The following is a 20,474-nucleotide window of genomic DNA, read 5'->3' as shown; positions in this document are numbered from 1 at the left end:
AGCATCAGAATGCAAGATCCCTTACCACCCTAATTATAAAATTCTTAAGGAATCACAGCATCATGTTTCTGAAGTTGGTGAAGTCAACCTAAACTAAACTGATCCATCCGCCAACATTGAGCCATTGACGGTGTCAACTGTAAGAGCAGGTGTTCCTGGCTGTCTAAGGGGTCTATTTACTAAGCTTTGTTTGGAGATGAAGTGAACAGAGATAAGGTACCAGCCAATCAGCTCCTAACTGCCATGCCGCAAGCTGTGTTTGAAAAGTGACAGTTAGGATCTGATTGGCTGGTAACTTATCTCCGTTCACTTTTTCTCCTAACAAAGCTTAGTAAATAGACCCCTAAGACTGCACCCACTTCAGGATATAATGCAGCAATGACTAAGAAAAAAAACAGATTTTGGACATGCCTGTTTTTTTTGGAACACTTATCCCAGCTCCGCAATTACATTAATGTCCGTGGGATATGCTTAGTTGACAGGGTGCTAGACAGCAGTGTGGTCTAACAGCTTTCCCTAAAGCTGCAGTGAGGGGGGACAGTTCTTTTTATAAACTAGGAATGCTTACAATTAATTTTTATTCTAACTCATTTGCATATACTATAATGCAAGAGTAGAAGATGAAGGGAACATACATAATGATGTAGGTATGCAGGTTTGCTTTATGCATAGGTAGTTTGTGGTGTATAAATTATAAAATGTTTATTCACCATTACAGCCCCTCCCCTAAAACCATTCTGATTGCAGATGCAAGTTATATTTTATACAAGAGAAAAACAGTGTGTACTGGTCCTCATAACACCAAAGGAGCAGTACCCCTAAATCTGCCAAGCGGTTTTCCAACTACAGTGTATCCTAAAACTGCCAAAACCTTTAAAATGATTTACTGCAGACACACAATTTATTTTAAACAGATGATATTTTCATGTAAATTGTTCATGTTAAATATTTTTTTTCAACACATTGTACATGTGTCCAAAATGTACCCAAGCAGATATAAATGGTGGGAGCCATTGAAATCACAAAATATGGAAATGCATCTGAATTCTGCAGAGTGGTTGACATGAAGGTTCTCTGTATGTACACAATACCCACAGCACAGGGAAACTGGACCTTGCCTTTTCAATCTGTTATAACTACAAGTTCTCCATCACTCTTCCCAGAGTCCTCAGAGTCACTGCAGAGCTCATGCATATGAGCCATGGACCTTCTGGGGTCTTGAGTTTGAAGGCTTCTTGTGTTGGTGATGACTGGCATATTTTCATGAGCCTGGTACATGTCAGGAGAGGACAACTGGGAAATGGTTCCTGTAGATTGTGATTGGAATCCAGATGGTGATGGAGGATTTGGCAATGACCCTGGAGATCTGCATAAATAAATAAAAAAACACCTTTGTAATTTGAACTTTGAAAAAATGTGAAAAAGATTGTTATATAAAATACTTGCAAAACATTTGTATTTGATACCAGTTGTGCAATGAGAACCTTAACAGAAGCATGTGGAATGCCATTTTCCTTGGCACTTTGTTTGAGCTCCACCTTATTTTCTCAAGAGATGGTCATAACAAACAGTGGGAGCTGTGCAGTGGATTACGAGACAATGCTACCTAGGACCACAGGTAAGTTTATAGATTATAGAGAGCTAGTGGAAACTATTCAGCCCTTTATTAACATATTTTAATAAAAACTCCACCACTTGTGAACTGCCACTAGCTATAGGAGCTGTACCTCTATAAAAAAAATTTTTTTATGAAAATAATTAATAAAATGATTTTTAAACAGTTTGTGGTTTACAGTAATAACTAAAATATCACTAGATTGGATTATCCATAAATCTTAAGGTGCGTACACACTAGACGATGTTTTGCCCGATTTCGACGTAAAATATGTCCAAATCGTGAGTGTCCACCTACGATCATGATGCGCGTCCCTGTGGGTCGTACATCGCATCTTCAGATCTTGCCTACAGCAGACAAGATCTGCCAATCTCGTTAACAAGAGTCAGGTCGTTGGTCAGATTGTTTGTTAGGTTGGACAGTTTATGCAATCATTGACGACACCGCAACTTTTGCAAGTCGTCTAGTGTGTAGGGACCTTTAAAACGGCAAAATATAGCGTGGAGACAGCATTCATATAACCAGTTCTGATGCACGTTATTTTTTGCCAGTTTAAAATGTATGGATTAACATTAGATTTATGGATTAATATTAAAAATTGTGAGGTGGGCCCTCCATGGATCGTACTTGTTTTCCAAGCACATCCCACAGATGCTTGATCGAGTGAGATCTGGGGAATTTGGAGGCCAAGTTAACACCTTTGACAGGGGTCATCGTGGGAACACGGACCAGTCTTCGGCTACGCAGCCCCTATAGGCAGCAAGCTGAGATGCACTGTGTGTTTTGACACCTTTCTATCATAGCCAGCATTATAGTTTTCAGCAATTTGTGCTACAATAGCTCTTCTGTGGGATCAAATCAGACAGGCTAGCCTTCGCTGCCCATGCACCTCAATGAGCTTTAGACCCCTATGAACCTGTCACTGGTTCATCAGTTGTCCTTCCACAGACCACTTTGGTAGGTACCAACTACTGCATACAGGGAACACCCCACAAGACCTGCTGTTTTGGAGATGCTCTGACCCAGTCATCTAGCCAGTCATATTGGTCCTTGTCAAAGTCGCTCAGATCCTTACACTTGCCCTTGGTAGGTGGCATTGTAACGAGATAATCAAATGTTATTTACTTCACCTCTCAGTGATTTTATATAATACAAAAACACTAAAGCTGGCCACACACTAGACCAACTTACATCCAACCAGCCAACTTGTTGATTGGTTGGAATGAAAATCTGGTAACGTATGGGAGTAAATGATGATCAGCAATTTGCTCCTAAATGCCAGAAAAGATGAAAATGGTCGTTCAGTCAAGTTTGAACAATAGTTTAGATCAAACATTTAACAAACAATTTTGGTCCATTTTCCAGCGTTTGGGAGCAAATTGCTGATTGTATTCCTTACCAGATTTTCATTCCAACCAATCAACTAGTTGGCTGGTTGGACAGATAATCTTTAGATGTGTGGCCAGTTTTACAGTGTGGAAATAATGTCCAAATTATTAAATGTCTTCAATACTGAACAAAATCTCACTCAATTAAGTTGTTAGCATATGTCCATATTTATGGAAAATTTTAAAATGTCCATGTATAGCTTCAATGACACATGGACTCTCAACCAAGAAATCACTACCCTACGCGTTTCCTCTGTGGACGACAATCAGGGGTATAGATCCAGATTGCAGATGCAACAAATCCAGATAAAGCAAAACAAAATAAATCCTTAAGCTGCATACACATACAACGATTTTGTTACCAATGATTTTCTGTCAGATTTTTTTAAAGTGCATGAACGATTTTTTTGAACTACAAACGATTTTTGTAACTTCCATTAATGAAAATCGTTCAGTTGGTCAGTCAGAATGAACTACAACGGGAACATGCATGAACGATAATCGTCCATCATTACAACTCAGAAACTGAACGATTTTTTCAACGATTACGACGTCGTTATAGTTAAATCGTTCAAAAAATCGTTGTATGCACCTTTAAGCCAAACAAAGCTAATAGTGTTAGCATCAATCACCCACAGTGATATACAGATGTACGTATTTGTATACATATATATATATATATATATATATATATATATATATATATATATATATATAGATGTGTGTGTGTGTGTGTGTAATATATATATTTATATATTAGGGATGTGCAGGCTCGGATAGGTTCGAGTTTGAGTTTGCACGCAGAGTTCGGATTTTTCCCTCCAAAAAAACAGAACTCAGAAAGAGGCTCAGAAGTCCAGGAATGATGATGTTTGTCCATGCAAGATGACGTTTAGCCTCTTTCTGAGTTCCGTTTTTTTGGAGGGAAAAATCCGAACTCGGCGTGCAAACTCAAACCTACCCGAGCCTGCACATCCCATACATACACATATATATATACATGGGGTCAAATAAAAGTACGAACATTTAATAGGATATTATCAAAGTCACATGTAGTGTTATTTTTTAGGGCAAAATTTGTATCTATCTAGCGCAGGATTAAACAGTCTCTGGTTTCCAAACTGGCTACATATATTGATGCCCAAAGCTAGTAGATTTGGTTACTGTGACTGGACCACATGGAGCTTGCCAATATCCCTATATGTGTAGTATTAGTAAAGGTGGGTACACACTTGGGCGACCGGCAATTGTGCCAATGTCCAGAGACACCCCAGACACTGCCAGATTGCCGGTACACACTGCAGCGATTAACGAAGGATGGAACGATCACTCATTCCGGCCTTCATTACCATGCATGGTGCCGCATGCGATATAGTCAGGTTTGATGTTGCATGCGATCGCAGAGCGTGCAAATTGTGCATACACACTGCACGATTTGTCGTTCCGATTTGTCGAAATCTAAACGACATTGCTACAGTGTGTACCCGTCATTAGAGTATTAGTAAGTATGAATCAGGTCAACTGAATGAACCTATCAATAAGAACCTTTCAATGAGGCCCTATTGCAGTCAAAGGCTGTTGTAGAAACACAGAACCTGATTTAAAATAGGAATCAATTTTGCTGTCCAAATGTAGGTGTAAACCTATGGCCGCAAGATTGCGTCCATACATTTGTATTTCTAGTTCGCAATTGTATCTTCAGGTGCGTAAATTTAAAGAAAAAAAAAAAAAAAAAAACACACACAAGAAAGTAAGGATGTGGCCCATCAAGAAAAGTCAGTTTTTCTGTGGTGCTAGCTTTTATTTTCTTTTAGTTACTATCGTGGAAATACATGTTTCGGGCAGGCTTGGCTGTTAGAACATGCTTGTTTTGCTACAAGATCCAGCAAGCTCTGGCTACAAAGGCAAAGCAGACAAAAGTTGCATAGCTTACTGGGACTTGTAGTTCCACATTAACAGTTAATCTAGTTTCACTTTAAGCCATTAGCCTGGCACCACAACCTTAGGTCCCAATTCTTCAGCATGGGGCTATATGTCCCGTTTTTTTGTGCATGCCAAGTGAAAATACGAGTGAAGTACCCTTTAAAAGCTGCGGGAATACTTTCAGAAAATGGACCAATGGGATTTGGTGATGGAATGTCACACTCATGAGGACCATATTTTGACAAGAAAAGATAAACATACTGAATTTATTAAACTGTAAATAACAGCAATAAGTAATTTTTGCACTTGTACTACATGGTAAGGTTAATGTATAAATCTGTTAATGTTACAGTATTGGTGTATACGTGCAGGCTTATTGGAGTTCTACAACAGCAGTCTGGCCTCATCTACAGTATCTTAACTCTTTGATCCTAGGGTCTGATTTACGGCTTAACCAATTAATTTCAACCATCAACCATAAAAGTGGTCAATATAAAAATGTGAAAGCCATCTACACTTTAAAATAATCTGCAAGCTACCATCACCATGTGTACTGAAAGCATAGAAGTGCTGGCTCCCTTGGAGTCCACTAGGTTGTCACCAGATAACCCTGTAAATGGACATGGACATCACTGCAGGAAGAAGATAGGTTACAGTCCCTAATGGAGTCTTAACAGGTGCATATTGACAAACGCTCAAGGGAGGCATTAGATCACAAAATAAGACAAGCTGAAGGTCAGGGGCAGGAAGTATAGTAGAGAAAATAGGACAAGGTTAGGTTAGGGCTTGCAGAGAACAAGTAAGGGCAGGAAGATAAGAGGGAGTCAAATTCCAGGAAATGAACAAAATACATGTTAAAAGCAGAGGATCCCAAACACAGTCCTCAAGGTTCTCCAACAGTTCAGGTTTTAGAGATATCCAAGGTTGAGCACAGGTGGTTAAATCAAATTGACTGAGGTACTTATTAAGCCACCTGTGCTCAACCATGGATCACTCTAAAAGCTGAACTGTTGGGGAGCCTTGAGGACCGCGTTTGGGAACCTCTGTGTTAAAGGATTTCTCCACAAGAAGCTAAAAGTGAATTATCCAGCCACTCCTGCCATCCATACAAAGACCAGAGCCCACAACCTAGTAGAGAAGGGCAAGGCCACCTCTCGTTACTAATAGCAGACAATTGTTTTGATCACGTGGGAAGGTGCTAATGGGAAGAAAATTTAATTAGTTGTTTTGTTAATCTCTCCGGTGAGTCTTTGTTTCTGGAGAATCTTAAAGGACCAAAAATATATTGGCCATAACACTGTGCCCTTTAAGATACGCCATTGTCTTTAGTATGGTTGATTTTATTCTGTTCGGCAGATAATGCTTTTGCCCTTTTAAAAAAAGTTTAATGATGACAAAGAGCCTGATTTTGAATCAAACGAAGCAATGACGTCGGACGCAATGGAGCAATGTTTTTAGTCTTGGCATGCGTGCATGTACAGAGTTGCAGTGCAGATTTGGTTGCGCAGTAGGAGAACTGTATCGGTAATATATGGGGCATTCCTGGGCAGTGACTGGGAAAGAACAGGTGGCCAGCTAATTAGACGCACTGAGATGTTGCATCTTATGAGTATGTTGCTGGCGTGTCACCCATAGTGGTTGCATTCAGAGATGCAGAAAAGTTCACATAGGATGCCATACTCAGACGGATAATGTGCACCTGCCATAGGGCTGGTGCAAGTTTCAATGGTGCAATCAGTATTTCAGCATCTAAGGACGCTGACGGTGGGAGTCTCAGTCCTTGCACATTCGTACACCTGAGAAGGGCTTAGTAGTGGCATTGGAATAAAAAAGCAGATGCAACTGCGGGAAAAGATGTAGACACAGACAGGTCCAACTTTAGAATCAGGCCCTAATTGTTATAATTTTGTATTAACAGATGAGATTTTAGGCACAATATCAAATAATCAGTTTTCAACAATTATATTTTATATATGCTACATTTCATTTATATTCAGCAGAATATACTTCATTATCTTGATATTGCAGAATATAGTAGAATATAGTAGTAGTAGTTCAATAAGCAATTACATGAATACTATGGATAGCAGGTCGGAGCAATACATTACAAATAAACTAAAATCCAACGGACTGAATCTCCTGAGCTAGATACCTCTGTACACTTACGTGATTACATATCCATGTCGGGTGTCTTGCCTTCGGTTCTTCATTAGGGCCTTATACTCTCCCACTCGCAGTCTTTTCCCTTCTACAATGCAGGTACGTTTGGGCCGTGGCTTGTATTTGTAGTCCGGATATCGCTCCAAGTGCTGCCGGCTAAGTCGTGCCTGCTCTTCATAATATGGCTGCTTTTCAGAATTACTCATAGATTTCCAACGAGAACCTGAAGAGATAGAAAATACAGCTATCCAACAGAGGTAATAATACTGCTTAAAAAATAAAATCTCTGAAAATATAAAAAACTACCTTCTAGGCTGATACATAAAATTAGCCAGATTAATTACTAAATTTATGTAGGTTGAACGACATACACCCAGGTGTCTTGGACATGTCTCTCAGATCCAGTCGTAGCCACAAGCTACCGTATTTGTTGGGGTCTGTCTGACTGTCGGAACTTCCCTAGGGGATGTCAGTTGCAACAACTGCCAGGCCATGAGGATCCAAACTAATGTGGAGGATAAGATTTCTACATTGGTGGGTTTCAGCAATATCTTTAATTACTCACAGAAGTAGTCAGGGAATGTCCATCCTTAGTTGGTAGGAGACCAAAGCAGTGCCACAAACTCTACAGCAACAGATCATGCTCTAAAGATTTATTTAGTTATACACAGATGTAGTAATCTATCTGGTAGGTTAGTAATGAGTTTTCCTGCTCTTTTGCATGAAGATTCTTAAAAGATGACTTTAGTTTAGTATGCTTGAAGGACAGAAGTTGAGAATCACGGCTTTATAGGATATACTGCTCTTCTTGACTCCATTTATATTTTAAAATAAGGATGGCCATGTAGGAACAATTTTTCTCTATTAATTTTCACCACTTTCAATTTTGAATTATGGTGGGAAACATTTTGGAACTTTCAGTTCAGATTATAAAAAAAATTGCATCTTTCATAATATATATACACAATATGTAAAAATAGATAATTTTTTGGTAGATTTACATGGCCTATATAAAACACACACATCTATCTATCTAGAAAGACGGCGGCACTCCAGTCAAATAAATCACACTAATTAAATTGTTAAGATTATATTTGTATATAAGGATTAATTTATGTAGTTGTATATGTATTAATGTTTGTTCACTTCTAAAAGGTGAAATATGCCCCCAGTGTAGTGATCTCCACTAATTTTATTTAGACTTCCATGAAGGGGGGCAGTGAGGCTCACGCTGTATGAGTAGCTTCTGGAATGGGTAGCGAGAGGCTCAGGCGGGAAGCTTGGGTGGGGTCGCGCAACTGGGGGACATAAATAGCACAGCTGCAGATCTGACAGACAGACTGCAGAACCCCCTCTCAAGTGCCCACTTCCAGACTCACCCTAGCCGTTACGGTTTCAGGACAGATAGGGATTACTTGCGGCGGCTGGTAAAAAGGAATGTGGGTCAGTGAGGGTTTGGCGACTGGGACGGCTTCTCACAGGCTGCAGGGATACTAGTATCCGCCCTGAGGCAGTGACAGCCCTCGGTAGGGCATAGCAGCTAGGAGAAGTGCCGGAGGAGACTGGTCAGAGCTGCTGTGTGAGGCGCCCGGCAAAGACCGTCAACGGCAGGGCGGAGCAGCAGAGAGAAGTGCCGGTGGAGACTGACAGCAGCTGTAAGAGGCATTCAGCAGAGACTGTCAGCAGCGGAGAGAAGCCAAGTGACTGAGGTACCTGGTATGTAAGGAGAAGGCATAGTCACGCTTGGTCTATCTAGTCTTCCAGGTATTCCCACAGCATATCCCCCTCAGATAGCTGTGACCAGTCAACAGAGAAGTATCTAAGCAGCAGAGGTCCATGCGATTTAGGAAGCAGTGAGGGGTATTATACAACTACAACCTCAGAGACAGTTAATCAGTGAGAAATGAGAGACACATGGAGAACCCCTGCAGTAGTTATCCTGGGGAAGGTTTAGGAGCAGAGGTGTATGTAGAGTCATGTGCATGTAACTGCCATCAGTTAGTATACAGAATCAACATTACCTCCAGAGTTGTCAAAGCAGAACAGAAAGATGGGGGGAGTAAGGAATCTAATATAACAAAATTAGAGACTATTACTTTGGATATGATAGAGACACTCTTTACCTGGGGCCATATTTATCTTTGAAAAGCTGATTTCTATAAAGTTGAGGAGTCCTGCACTAATTTGCTATACTGCATATAAGTATCCAAATATCTATAACTACAAACAAGTGTGAATACATCTCCTCAGCCTATTCTGTCAAGGCAGACCTTAAATAACCAGATTACCACATTGTAGCCAGATTCCAGCAGACTATGAAGAGAGGACAGGCTAGCACAGACACGGCTTCATTACCAATTGTCTACTCATCTAAAGAATAAGGATTCTACACCGTTGCTACTGAAAATTAAAGACCATCATTTTATCCGGAAACTATTCACATTCATCTTAAAAGACTAGGCAAATAAGTGGAAAAGGAGTAAAGGACTTTATATATATATATATATATATATATATATATATATATATATATATATATATATATATATATATATATATATTCATTCATGGTGACTGTGTAGAAGATGGATCAAATTTTATTTATATTTTCTTATATCTATATATTGTGCAGCTTACATAAGTGGGGATTCTGGATATTGGTTTATCTATATGTATAAGGAGTTAAGACTCCCTTCAAATAACATTACCCTTATATATGAAATTGTGATAGAGCATTGTCCTTATTTATTCAGTAAGAAAGTATCTTCATGTTTTTGTGTTATGTGAAATGTAACGCATTTTGGGTAACTTGAGTTAGTGGATGTATTTTGACACAACTTTAATTTAAGTACATTGTAAAATACTGTTTAAATCTTCCTAGTTGTGTGGATATGTCACTTACCTGACATCTTACTGAACAAAATAACTAACCAAATACACTATGACTATAAGGAGGGAAATAGCTGAAACCCAACAATGATGAAGTTACTAGGGTTTACCCAATTAGACCCAATCACATTCCATTTGCAATAAATAGCTTGAGTGGAGGCACTGTATTTACCCCTAGGGTTAAAAGGGGCTACATAAGTCTAAGGGGGAGATGTCTCAAACTTTGGAGAGAGATTAAGTACCAAATCATTTAGCTTCTGACTGCCATTACACTGGCTGTGTTTGAAAAATAACAGCTAGAAGAGAATTGGTTAGTACTTTGTCTCTCTCCACTTGATCTCTCTCCAATGTTAGATACAGCTCGTGCCAAGTGCATTTGTTCCAGACAACAATACCTGGAAACTATGGTGGACTGTGCTGGAGAGGAGTTAGCATCTGATGATTCTACTGATGGGGGCACTGGTATTCTAGGTACTACACAGCACTTGACCAGAGAATCTTGATAACTTTGAGTTCTCTAAGAAGAAATTGGATCCGCTTCTCAAACTGTCAGTACTACATACAACTGTATTCAATATGGAATTGTAGCTCTATACAGTATAGAGAAATTGGATGGTCTGCTGTTGCCAAGCCTATAGAAACAACTGCCATGGTAAGTGGTGGTCTAGTAGGAGAGTAACTCTACTAAATAAACCTCTAAGATGTTGAAAGAAAAAAAAGCTACTTAAAAAGTATAGATAAAACTTTGCAAATCGGCTTTGAGAAAATGCATGAAACACTTTAAAAGTATTGTTTGCGTGTAGGTGACCGAATAAACAAGAGATTTTATATATTATATATATATATATATATATATATATATATATATATATAAAATATTTGCACCTAGTATTTTGCTGATGCTGGAATTGTGCATGTCTGGGAAGGCTTGCAGGATCTTTCTTCGTTCATCTTTCGCCCACACCATAAAAGCATTCATTGGACGTTTAATGTGACTGCCACGGCCCTCAGGGAAATGACGAGAACCTAGAACGCACACAGGAATAAAACACTTCATGAGGCAGATTTTGCTACCTACAATATCAAAAATACATAGGGCTGCCCCTTATGGGAAGAATAGAAACAGACAGACAGACAGACACACACACGAGTCTCCCATATCCAAAATGCTTGAGACCAGGGGTATTTTGGATATGGGAATATTCCGTAGTTTGGAATATTTGCATACCATAACGAGAGATCTTGGGAATAGGACCCAAATCTAAATACAGAATGCATTTATGTGTTATATACACCTTATACACACAGCCTGTAGGTAATTTTATACAATATTTTCAATAATTTTGTGGCTCAAACAAAGTTTGTGTACATACATGAAATTCATTTAGGTTTCATATACATCTTATACACAAAGCCTGAAGGTACTTTTATACAGTATTTTTAATAATTTTGTGCCTTTAACAAAGTTCGTGTACATTGAACCACCAAAAAGTAAAGGTTTCACTGTCTCAGTCATGCTAAAAATATTCCGTATTTCGGAATATTTGGATATGGGAGACTCAACCTGTCTCTATAACAGGAAATCATTTATTTTACATTTCCCATAATGTCAGAACAAAAATAAAGGTGGCAGCCACTAGTTTCCAATGGCCGACATTGTGATTCTGACAAAGTCTGTATGAAGTGCCGACATATAACTTACAGATGCCTCAGAAAACATATGAATAAAAAGGTATGCTGCCCATAACAACTTACTTCCCTGGAAATAGGAAAACAAAGGCATCCAATATTGCTGGCTTTGTCATTGTAAGACATACCAACCAGTGACTAACAGAACTTTTCCCTTCAAAAGGATAAATTATAATGAAAACGGAAGATCACGCAATCAAGAAATACAGACTACATATTGCAGTGAGCGTGTAGGCCTTACCCTCTATGTCCATGCCACACCGCAGCAGAGATTCCTCACCCTGCTGCAGAGAAGACTCATCGTGCAGCTCCTTCTCCGGCATGGCTCCCAGTATTTCCTGCAGGGCACAGAAACACTGATATTTATTACGGTGGTTAGGGCTAAATTGTGCAGATGAGCAATCCCCCCACAGATCAATTATCATTAGTTTACATTCTCACCTCTTAAACAGGTTTTCTGAGAAGAGTAAAATAAATGTGAAACCTCAGAGAACGACAACATTCTGTGATTAATACAAACATTGGCGTACACTACAGCTCATTCATTTTAATACACCCCCAGATTTGACGAGTTTTCCGTAAAGGATGAACTTGATACAGGTGTTTTGCACAGAAAGGAGACCACCTGTTGTGACTCACTGGTGCGGCATTCCCTCCAAAGCAAACGCCCTAAGCGTTTGGCTACAGCCCCTAAATGCGAGCCCACGTCCCCTCATTTCAGGTGCACGGCTGCAGTGTGTGAAAAGGTCCCTCTTCCTGAGGGAGAGAAGCTGGGAGGTATGCGAACAGCCAGATAATGTCTGATCCATGAAAATAAACAAATTACGCCCGCAAGGTCACGAGGTGCACAGAGTAATATCAGATACATAACAAATGCGGTTTTGAAACAGATTCGTCAACTTATACACAGTGGAAGAATTTGGGTGTTCACCCTGTATTGTGATACTGTAAACACTTGTGAAAACATGCAAAGTGGTCTCAAAAATGGCGAGTCATCAATTGAAAAGAGATCTGCCATAGTCGCTTTTAGAAATGCAGGGCAGTTTGCGAGAAATTGCTGGCCTGGAGAAGGCTTCTCTTGGTGGCGTGCAGAATACCCTCAAGAGACCACAAAACAGGAGGCCAATTTTATCAGAGTGTGTTCCAAACGAGACAGATTCCAAACAGCTCCGTTCTGCTCTGATGGTAACGAGGAAGAAAAGCATGTCAATCACAATAGTCTAACGCCGCCTTGTAGCTGTTGGCTTAAAGGGATGTGTCGCAGCCCAAAAACCATTGCTTAGGCCAGAGGTATCGGTCCTCAAGACACCCTAACAGTCCAGGTATTAAGGATATCCATGTTTGACCACAAGTAACTTAATTAGAACCCCAGTCAATTTGATTTAACCACCTCTTCAGCCTATGCTTATCTCTAAAATCTGATCTTTTGGGGTGCCTTGAGGACCGCTTTTGGGAACCTCTGGCTTAAGCTCATAAAAGAGGCTATTGTGGGCAAAGAAAACAAAGGAGCTGGATCATTTGTCAGTGGAAGAAGGTTCTTTTCACAGATTAATCAAAGTTTGAGATGTTTGGATCCCAGAGACACAAGTTCGATCGTCATGTGACAGACAAGCGTATGCTTCCCGCTTACATTCAGCCCATAGTCAAGCAAGGAGAAGATTCAATTATGGCCTGGGGATGTTTTGGATGTGGTGTGGTTGGTGATTTCGGAAAAATCGAAGGAATCATGGACTCCAAACGCTTTCACAACATCCTGATGTGCTATGCCATCTAATCTGGTAACTGGCTATATGGTCGTGGTTTCATACTACAGCAAGATAACAACCTAAAACATATATTGTTCAGTCAAAACAACAACAGGTGCTGAAGAACATTGTTTGGCCACCCCAAACTCCTGATTGCAATCCAATTGAACTGCTTTGGGATCATCTGGACAGGTGTGTTCAAGATGTGCAAGTAATGAGCCAAATCACCTTTGGGAGTTGCTACTAGACAAAGGGGTCCATTTACTAAGCAGTGTTAGGAGACAAAGTGAAAGGAGATAAGGTATTAGCCAATCAGCTACTAACTGCCATGTCACAGGCTGTGTTTGAAAAATGACAGTTGGGAGCTGATTGGCTGGTACCTTATCTCCTTTCACTTTGTCTCCTAACACTGCTTAGTAAATAGACCCCAAAGGCTGCAATCGGAGCTGAAACTTTAAAAGTTCAGACAGCATACCCCGCATTTGTACTGCTGTGATCGCTGCTAAGGGTGGATACTTAGATGAGAGAAAAATTTAAGGAAATCAAAACTCCATTTATTTGTAAACCATGTGCACAAGTACAAAACATGGCCCACGCTACACACCCTGCACCAATTATTAATACTTATCCCCCTGAAGTCCCACGGCGGCGCTGCAGTAGCATTGTAAATCACCAGGAAAATAGAAAGGTGTTAGATCTATCTAAAAACCACACGAAAATGCTTTTCACTTTATAACATTACAAATGCCATGTAAACGTCAAATATTCTGATGACGTATAAAAATTGATTTGTCCCTCCCCAGGCATTATCCTGTAGTGTTCTAGGGCAATGGTTCTTCTCTGATTTCAACTCAGTCCTACAGCCTGCTGTTTCTGAAGAGCAGGCACACCATAAAGGGTAAGGAGGGTGATAAACATTGCATAATGTAAATGTAACCCACTGAGGACTAAAACTTAAGAAAAGTGACCATATATTTGGATTAAAAATCAGTATTGTTTTCCAAATACAGGCTTTGCTTTACTCAGAAATCCCCAGTGCAGAATCAGGCAACACATCACATTTCCTGTAACAACCAATCTGCTCACCATAACCTCATTTTCCTGCTAGTCCTGGGCACACAATATAAGTCCCCATTGCCCTCACTTCTTTTACCTTAACATTGTGGCTTTCACGGTGCTCTGGTGTCTTGTTCTGTCCATGGAGAAGTTGTCGCGCTTCCTGTATTGCTTTAGTGATTGCATCACCTTCACCCAAGAATCCTGATGAAGGAAAAGTGTCAATACATTACACCATTTGGTGAGTGTAGAGAATCCAAAGTATTCTTTACTTTGGATTCTCTATATTTACTGTATATAGATATAAATTTTATTCGTTTTATTTAGATTTCTAAAGATGTGTTCTTACACATCTTTGCCGCAATCGCACCAAAAAGCCCCTCTCTGCGTGCCAGGTCCCGTGAGAGTCGGTTAGCCTCGGGTGTCTGTTCTTTAGCCGAAAATGCATCTAAGTCGAAATGCGATGCGACAAGGACGCACCAGCAGACTGTGTAGATTAATTTGATATGTGTCACGTGTATATCTGTGTGCTACTGAGTCTCTGAATCTGTATACAAAGTGCTACAATGCAGCAGCCGCTGCAAGTTCCGTTGTGGTTCATATACAGACTCAGGTGCACACAGATATACAAGCATCACATATCAAATTAATCAGCAGAGTCTGCTGGTACGTCCTAGTCCCATCACATTTAGACACATTTAAGGCAAAAAAAAAAAAAACACCTGATGACAGCCACCATGCCAGGCAAGTTGCGCTGTGTGGCGTATTCCGCAGCTCTTTACAAAGAATATTTGCCCATTCACATCAGCCCCTGCCCCAGCTAACAATCTTTATTCCCTGCCACGTGCACCTACATTAGGATTAATTTCCTTCTGGAGCCAACTATCCCATCAGTATATTTTTGGATTGTGGGAGCAAACTGGGTTACTGGAGGAAATCCATGCAAGCATAGAGACTATATACAAACTGCACACAGTTAGGGCCGTGATGGGAATCATACCCAAGAGAGGTAGTAATACTGACCATAACATAAATACCACTAAAACTGGGTACTCACTGAGATGATGTTGTTACGATTTGGCCAATTTGACCAAATTAGAACGACATATCATGCAGTGTGTATGCACGATATGCGTGCTCCCGTGGTCGTATGCAATGTAGTCAGGTTTGACGTGTTGCACATCAAACCTGACGATATTGCTTGCGGCTCCATGTAGTGTAATAAAGGACGGAATGAGTGATCATTCTGTCGTTCATTGCATCGTTCTGATGTATACCCAGGATCCAATATGTCGGCCCGACATATTGGCTGGGTACACATCGCATAGTATGTACTCAGTGTTAATGTCTGTCTAGCAGCTGTACATTGAGAGTAGGAGAGAGGCCCTACCAACTCTCTCCTCACAGTTCTTACTGGCTGTCTAACAGAGCCTCTCTTATTCCTCAGTACTGTTAAGATTTAAGACAGTCCTGTATATCCTATCAGCACATGAAGCCTGCCCTTCTGCTGACCAGAGGAGTCCCAAAAGTAATTGGTAGAGAAGGCAGGACCTTATTAAATACAAAAAATGGCAATCAATCAATGCAATATTACTTTGCAAGGATCAAATTGAGTAGAATTCCTATTTCCCATTTAAGGCTTACCAGGTTTAAAGCGAGCAAAAAATGCTGTTACAAAGTCATGGTAGCTGACAATGTTCTAGTACAGAGAGTATGATAATATTGTGCATGATAGGAAGGGAGTCATAAATTGATGATGGGAGGAAGTGCAATTCCCCAAAGGCAGAGATTGCAGTAAGTAGTAAACATACCAAGTGGTAGATTAGTCCTTGGTGGGCTGGACGCATAATCCCGGCTGCTTCCCCCACCATTGCAACCTCCTGGGGACAGTTTTAAAGCTGGGGAGTTCCTGGAGGTGGAAGATGGCTCAGGGCCTTTCAGTTTGGCTGTCAGATTCAGAGGCTGTGAGGTTTCCTGGGTGTAGAGAAGAAGATTAGAATATTCTTTCACTGCACAGTTTACAGTTTCAGGTTCTGTACTGCAACACTTTACCTGCTTTCCAGAAGACGGAGCTCTGGGTGGAGTTGGATTATGAAGCATCTGCATGGGATATTCCACTGTAATTATAGAAGTTTAACATACTTAACAATGATTTATTATAACACTAATATGAATAGTGATAATACTCCACTAAACTCTGACATTAACCAGACTCTTTTTTTGTTTCATGCGATACCCCAATGAACTCAACCTGGTTTATATCATACATTTTAAAATATGCAATATTTCTTACTAAAAACTCAAAGGCTAGATGTAATTCTCTAGTAAGTCTCCAACTAGTGAGAATTTTAGAAAAAGAGACGTAATTAACATGGAGCTCAAATGTGTGTTTTGCCAAAGGAAGTTATTTATCACATTGATAATGCTTTGATAAAATATATATGGCTAACTTGGAAAAGCCACTGTTGTTCTATAACTAACACAATCCACTGTATCCAACTACATATAATAGGACGTGGTTGTTGATTATTTCATATGTTGTGTTCCAAGCACTGGTTAAAGAGAAAGCTATTCTGCACTCACCTGGCTTGCAAGGAATGGGCTGCATAAGAGGCGAGATTTGGGGATCAGAGGGAACGGTCTGAGCAGAAGGGAATGCGGGAATCATCACATAGGGCATGTTTACTTGCTGTAAATGCAAAAGACAAATAATGTATGAGGGACTTGCTGATATTTGATCATTAAGGAAAAAAATAAAAACACGTTTTAGACTGAGACAGACCTGAATTTGCTGCTGTAACACATTAATTTTGTGCTGCTGCTGGATAAGCTGCTGCTGCTGTTTGGCGATCTGTACAGAAAGGTAAATGTACATGGATGATAATCACTACAATTCACACAATGTGTACGTTCATATCACACTACTCACAATGAGGAAACACAAACAAACATAAAAATCACATTCCTAAAGTGTAATATATAAAGTGTTTCATGTGAAGTCTGCACACAGGCTGGTGTACAGGGGAAATCCTCGGTGGGCCCCACCCCCTCGGCTATGGGTCAGGTTCCAGATTCATGTACACTCAAATTATACATTGTTACTCTACTACGGGGTCAGTAGCTTGGTGGAGCAGCATCATGGATGAACTTGGGTGCTTGGTTTGTTTCAGTCCTCCTGCTAAACAGAGTGAGTGATCCTGACACACCGCTTTCCCCTCCTTCATAAAGGGGACGTGTTCTTTGAATGCTTTCTATGTTCTGTTTTGGTTTGCAAAGTTCCTCTGTGGTGGCTAGCCACAACCCTAAGCTTGGGCCCTTGCCACTGCATTCCCTGGTAGGACCCTTTCCAAATCAGTCTTCACATGTAGTTTACTATCTCAGAGTACAGTGGCTTCTGACAAAATGGACACTAGATGTTTTTATTCTATGGAATTTAGGGGCAGAGATTAATGTGAATGATTCTACATTCTCTGTAGCACTTTGTGAAATATGATTGGTTCTATAAAAACAAATATTTTTACCTGCTCCTGCTGTTGCCTTGCAAGCTCCATCTGCTGTTGTTGCTTCTCCAACAACATGGCTGCCATGTTCCTATGCTCAGAATGTGCACTAAGCAACTGGTCCCTTAGCCCTGCCAGCTGGCGGATCATGAGCAACAACTGCAACTCCTTCTCTGCCAGGCTCTCTTGGGTGCCTATAGGCATAATGAGAGTTAATGTGCAAACAAAACAGCCATGACATGCACATTAACAAATAAACAACAACACAGAAAATCCTTAACTGCTGAAGATAGACATAAAATATATAAGCAATGTGTACCAAGTCCTTAGGGGACTAACATGTCAGAGTCACACAAAACAGTGCATTTGTCTGTAGAGGTCAGAAGGCAACAGCATTATTATGACTCCATAGCACACTAACTGGAATCCACATATTCTGGAGTAGTGTAGCAGTGAGTAAATCACTTACCTTTCACATCTTTACTGTCCATTGTTCCATTTCCCAAGAGTCTGTCCTTCCAATCGCTAGATAACAACTTCTCTAGGGCAGGCATCGCTGTCGGGTGGAGATTAGTTATTAATACCAATATAGGAAGCATTGGTGCAGACTACATGTGTGTTTGCAGGCAGAAAATGCTGCAAATCTCTCTAGAAATGGCCACTCAGTCACATTATAGACACTGTTCACAATGAAAAACATGTCATACAGAGGAGAAGAGCCAGAAGCATATATAATCATAATTTTTGTATGACTGGATGTTTACAAAAGGGAATAATGGTTTGCAAAGATATATAATAATCAGAAATAGCCATCCCATCCATGTCATGTGCAGTGGCAGCTGGCGCTCACCCCACATGGCAGGTGATAAGAGGTCTACAGGCAAGAGAGGGGAAAGAGAGAGAGGTGAGAGGGAATTGGAGAGACACAAGGTAGAGGAATGGGTGGGATAGGAAGGGGGGGGGGGAAGAGAAGAAAGGGGAGAGAGAAAAGAGAAGAAAGGGGAGAGAGAAAAGAGAAGAAAGGGGAGAGAGAAAAGAGAAGAAAGGGGTGAGAGAAAAGAGAAGAAAGGGGAGAGAGAAAAGAGAAGAAAGGGGAGAGAGAAAAGAGAAGAAAGGGGAGAGAGAGAAGAGAAGAAAGGGGAGAGAGAGAAGAGAAGAAAGGGGAGAGAGAGAAGAGAAGAAAGGGGAGAGAGAGAAGAGAAGAAAGGGGAGAGAGAGAAGAGAAGAAAGGGGAGAGAGAGAAGAGAAGAAAGGGGAGAGAGAGAAGAGAAGAAAGGGGAGAGAGAAGAGAAGAAAGGGGAGAGAGAGAAGAGAAGAAAGGGGAGAGAGAGAAGAGAAGATAGGGGAGAGAGAAGAAGGGGAGAGAGAAGAGAAGGGGGGAGAGAGAAGAGAAGAAAGGGGAGAGAGAAGAAGGGGAGAGAGAGAAGAGAAGAGGAGAGAGAAGAGAAGAAAGGGGAGAGAGAAGAAAGGGGAGAGAGAAGAGAAGATAAGAGATGATGGGTCACAATTACTAGTAAACAATAAGATAAAGTAATGATTTTCAGAATGAATTCACGGTAATTTAATAGATACGTAACAAAACAAAAAGGAAATCCGCACAGACCCGTAATTACTAATCATCCTTCCCCTGCAAATGAATCATAGTGTAATACAGAACTACACAATCGAGTCACATTATCATTACCACAATTGACGTCGGCAGCACGTAGCCCATGAAGTAAGTCACGTGCCGTGTGCTGGCTTGGTGTGTATATAAGGTGTGCGATAGGCCGTCTGCACACATCACTCGTTGCGGTCACGGGTAATAGTGGCGATTTATCAGAGTTCCAAACAGGGATGATTATTGGCTTTCGTGCCAAGGTTGGCAGTATTTCTGAAACAGCGCAGTTTGTGAACTGTTCGCGTGCTGCTGTGGTGAAGGTGTATCGTGACTGGACAAATGGCACCATTGCGAGTAACCAACGTGGAAACTGCGGAGCACCACCTGCCATTGATGTGAGTGGTGACCATCTGCTACGAAGGTGCGTGAGGACTGACTGACACGCTATAGAGCAGATCACTGTCAAAATGAACCTGGGCGCCACCAGACGTGTGTCTAAAATTACAGTTCACCGAACCCTGCTGCATATGGGGCTCCGAAGCAAATGGTCACTGCACCTATTCTAACGAAGCCGCATCAGCGAAAAAGGCTTCAATTTTCACACCTGTATCGGAATTGGACCTCCGCTGACTGGCAAAGGGTTCCCTTCTCCGATGAGTCACGTTTTCTGCTTCATCAAATGGATGGATGTTGGCGTATCAGGCAAGAAACATCGGAGAACAAGCACCCTGCAACCATTGCTGCTGGTGGCTGGTGGCAGCGTTATGGTCTGGGGAATGTTTTTATGGCATTCTCTGGGCCCACTCATCCATGTGGAAGTTACCCTCAACCGATTTGGTTATGAATCCATCCTTGCAGAGCACGTACACCCATACATGTGGATGGTCTTCCCGAAGGTGGATGGGATCT

The 20,474-nt window shown here is 40.8% G+C and overlaps 1 protein-coding gene across 1 annotated transcript in view; it reads right to left on the bottom strand.

Annotated features, from left to right (window-relative positions):
- Positions 1–312: 312 nt before the first annotated feature.
- SOX13 (SRY-box transcription factor 13) overlaps positions 313–20,474 on the bottom strand; it is a 45,846-nt gene continuing 25,684 nt past the window's right edge. Inside the window, exons 5-15 of the mRNA XM_088458170.1 lie at positions 18,435–18,521; positions 17,987–18,159; positions 17,248–17,316; positions 17,049–17,154; positions 16,518–16,582; positions 16,277–16,439; positions 14,563–14,669; positions 11,906–12,002; positions 10,861–11,001; positions 7,093–7,309; positions 313–1,366 (exon numbers count right to left, since the gene is read on the bottom strand). Coding sequence (XP_088314296.1) covers positions 1,123–1,366; positions 7,093–7,309; positions 10,861–11,001; positions 11,906–12,002; positions 14,563–14,669; positions 16,277–16,439; positions 16,518–16,582; positions 17,049–17,154; positions 17,248–17,316; positions 17,987–18,159; positions 18,435–18,521 — 1,469 coding nt within the window. The 3' untranslated portion in view covers positions 313–1,122. The remainder of the gene's footprint in view (positions 1,367–7,092; positions 7,310–10,860; positions 11,002–11,905; positions 12,003–14,562; positions 14,670–16,276; positions 16,440–16,517; positions 16,583–17,048; positions 17,155–17,247; positions 17,317–17,986; positions 18,160–18,434; positions 18,522–20,474) is intronic.

Source organism: Taudactylus pleione, unplaced genomic scaffold, assembly GCF_031769625.1.
Source record: "Taudactylus pleione unplaced genomic scaffold, aTauple2 ptg000814l, whole genome shotgun sequence".
NCBI classification, from domain to species: Eukaryota; Metazoa; Chordata; class Amphibia; order Anura; family Myobatrachidae; genus Taudactylus; species Taudactylus pleione.
The sequence above is the reverse complement of the archived record's forward strand: the minus strand, read 5'-3'. Positions and strand labels throughout refer to the sequence as shown.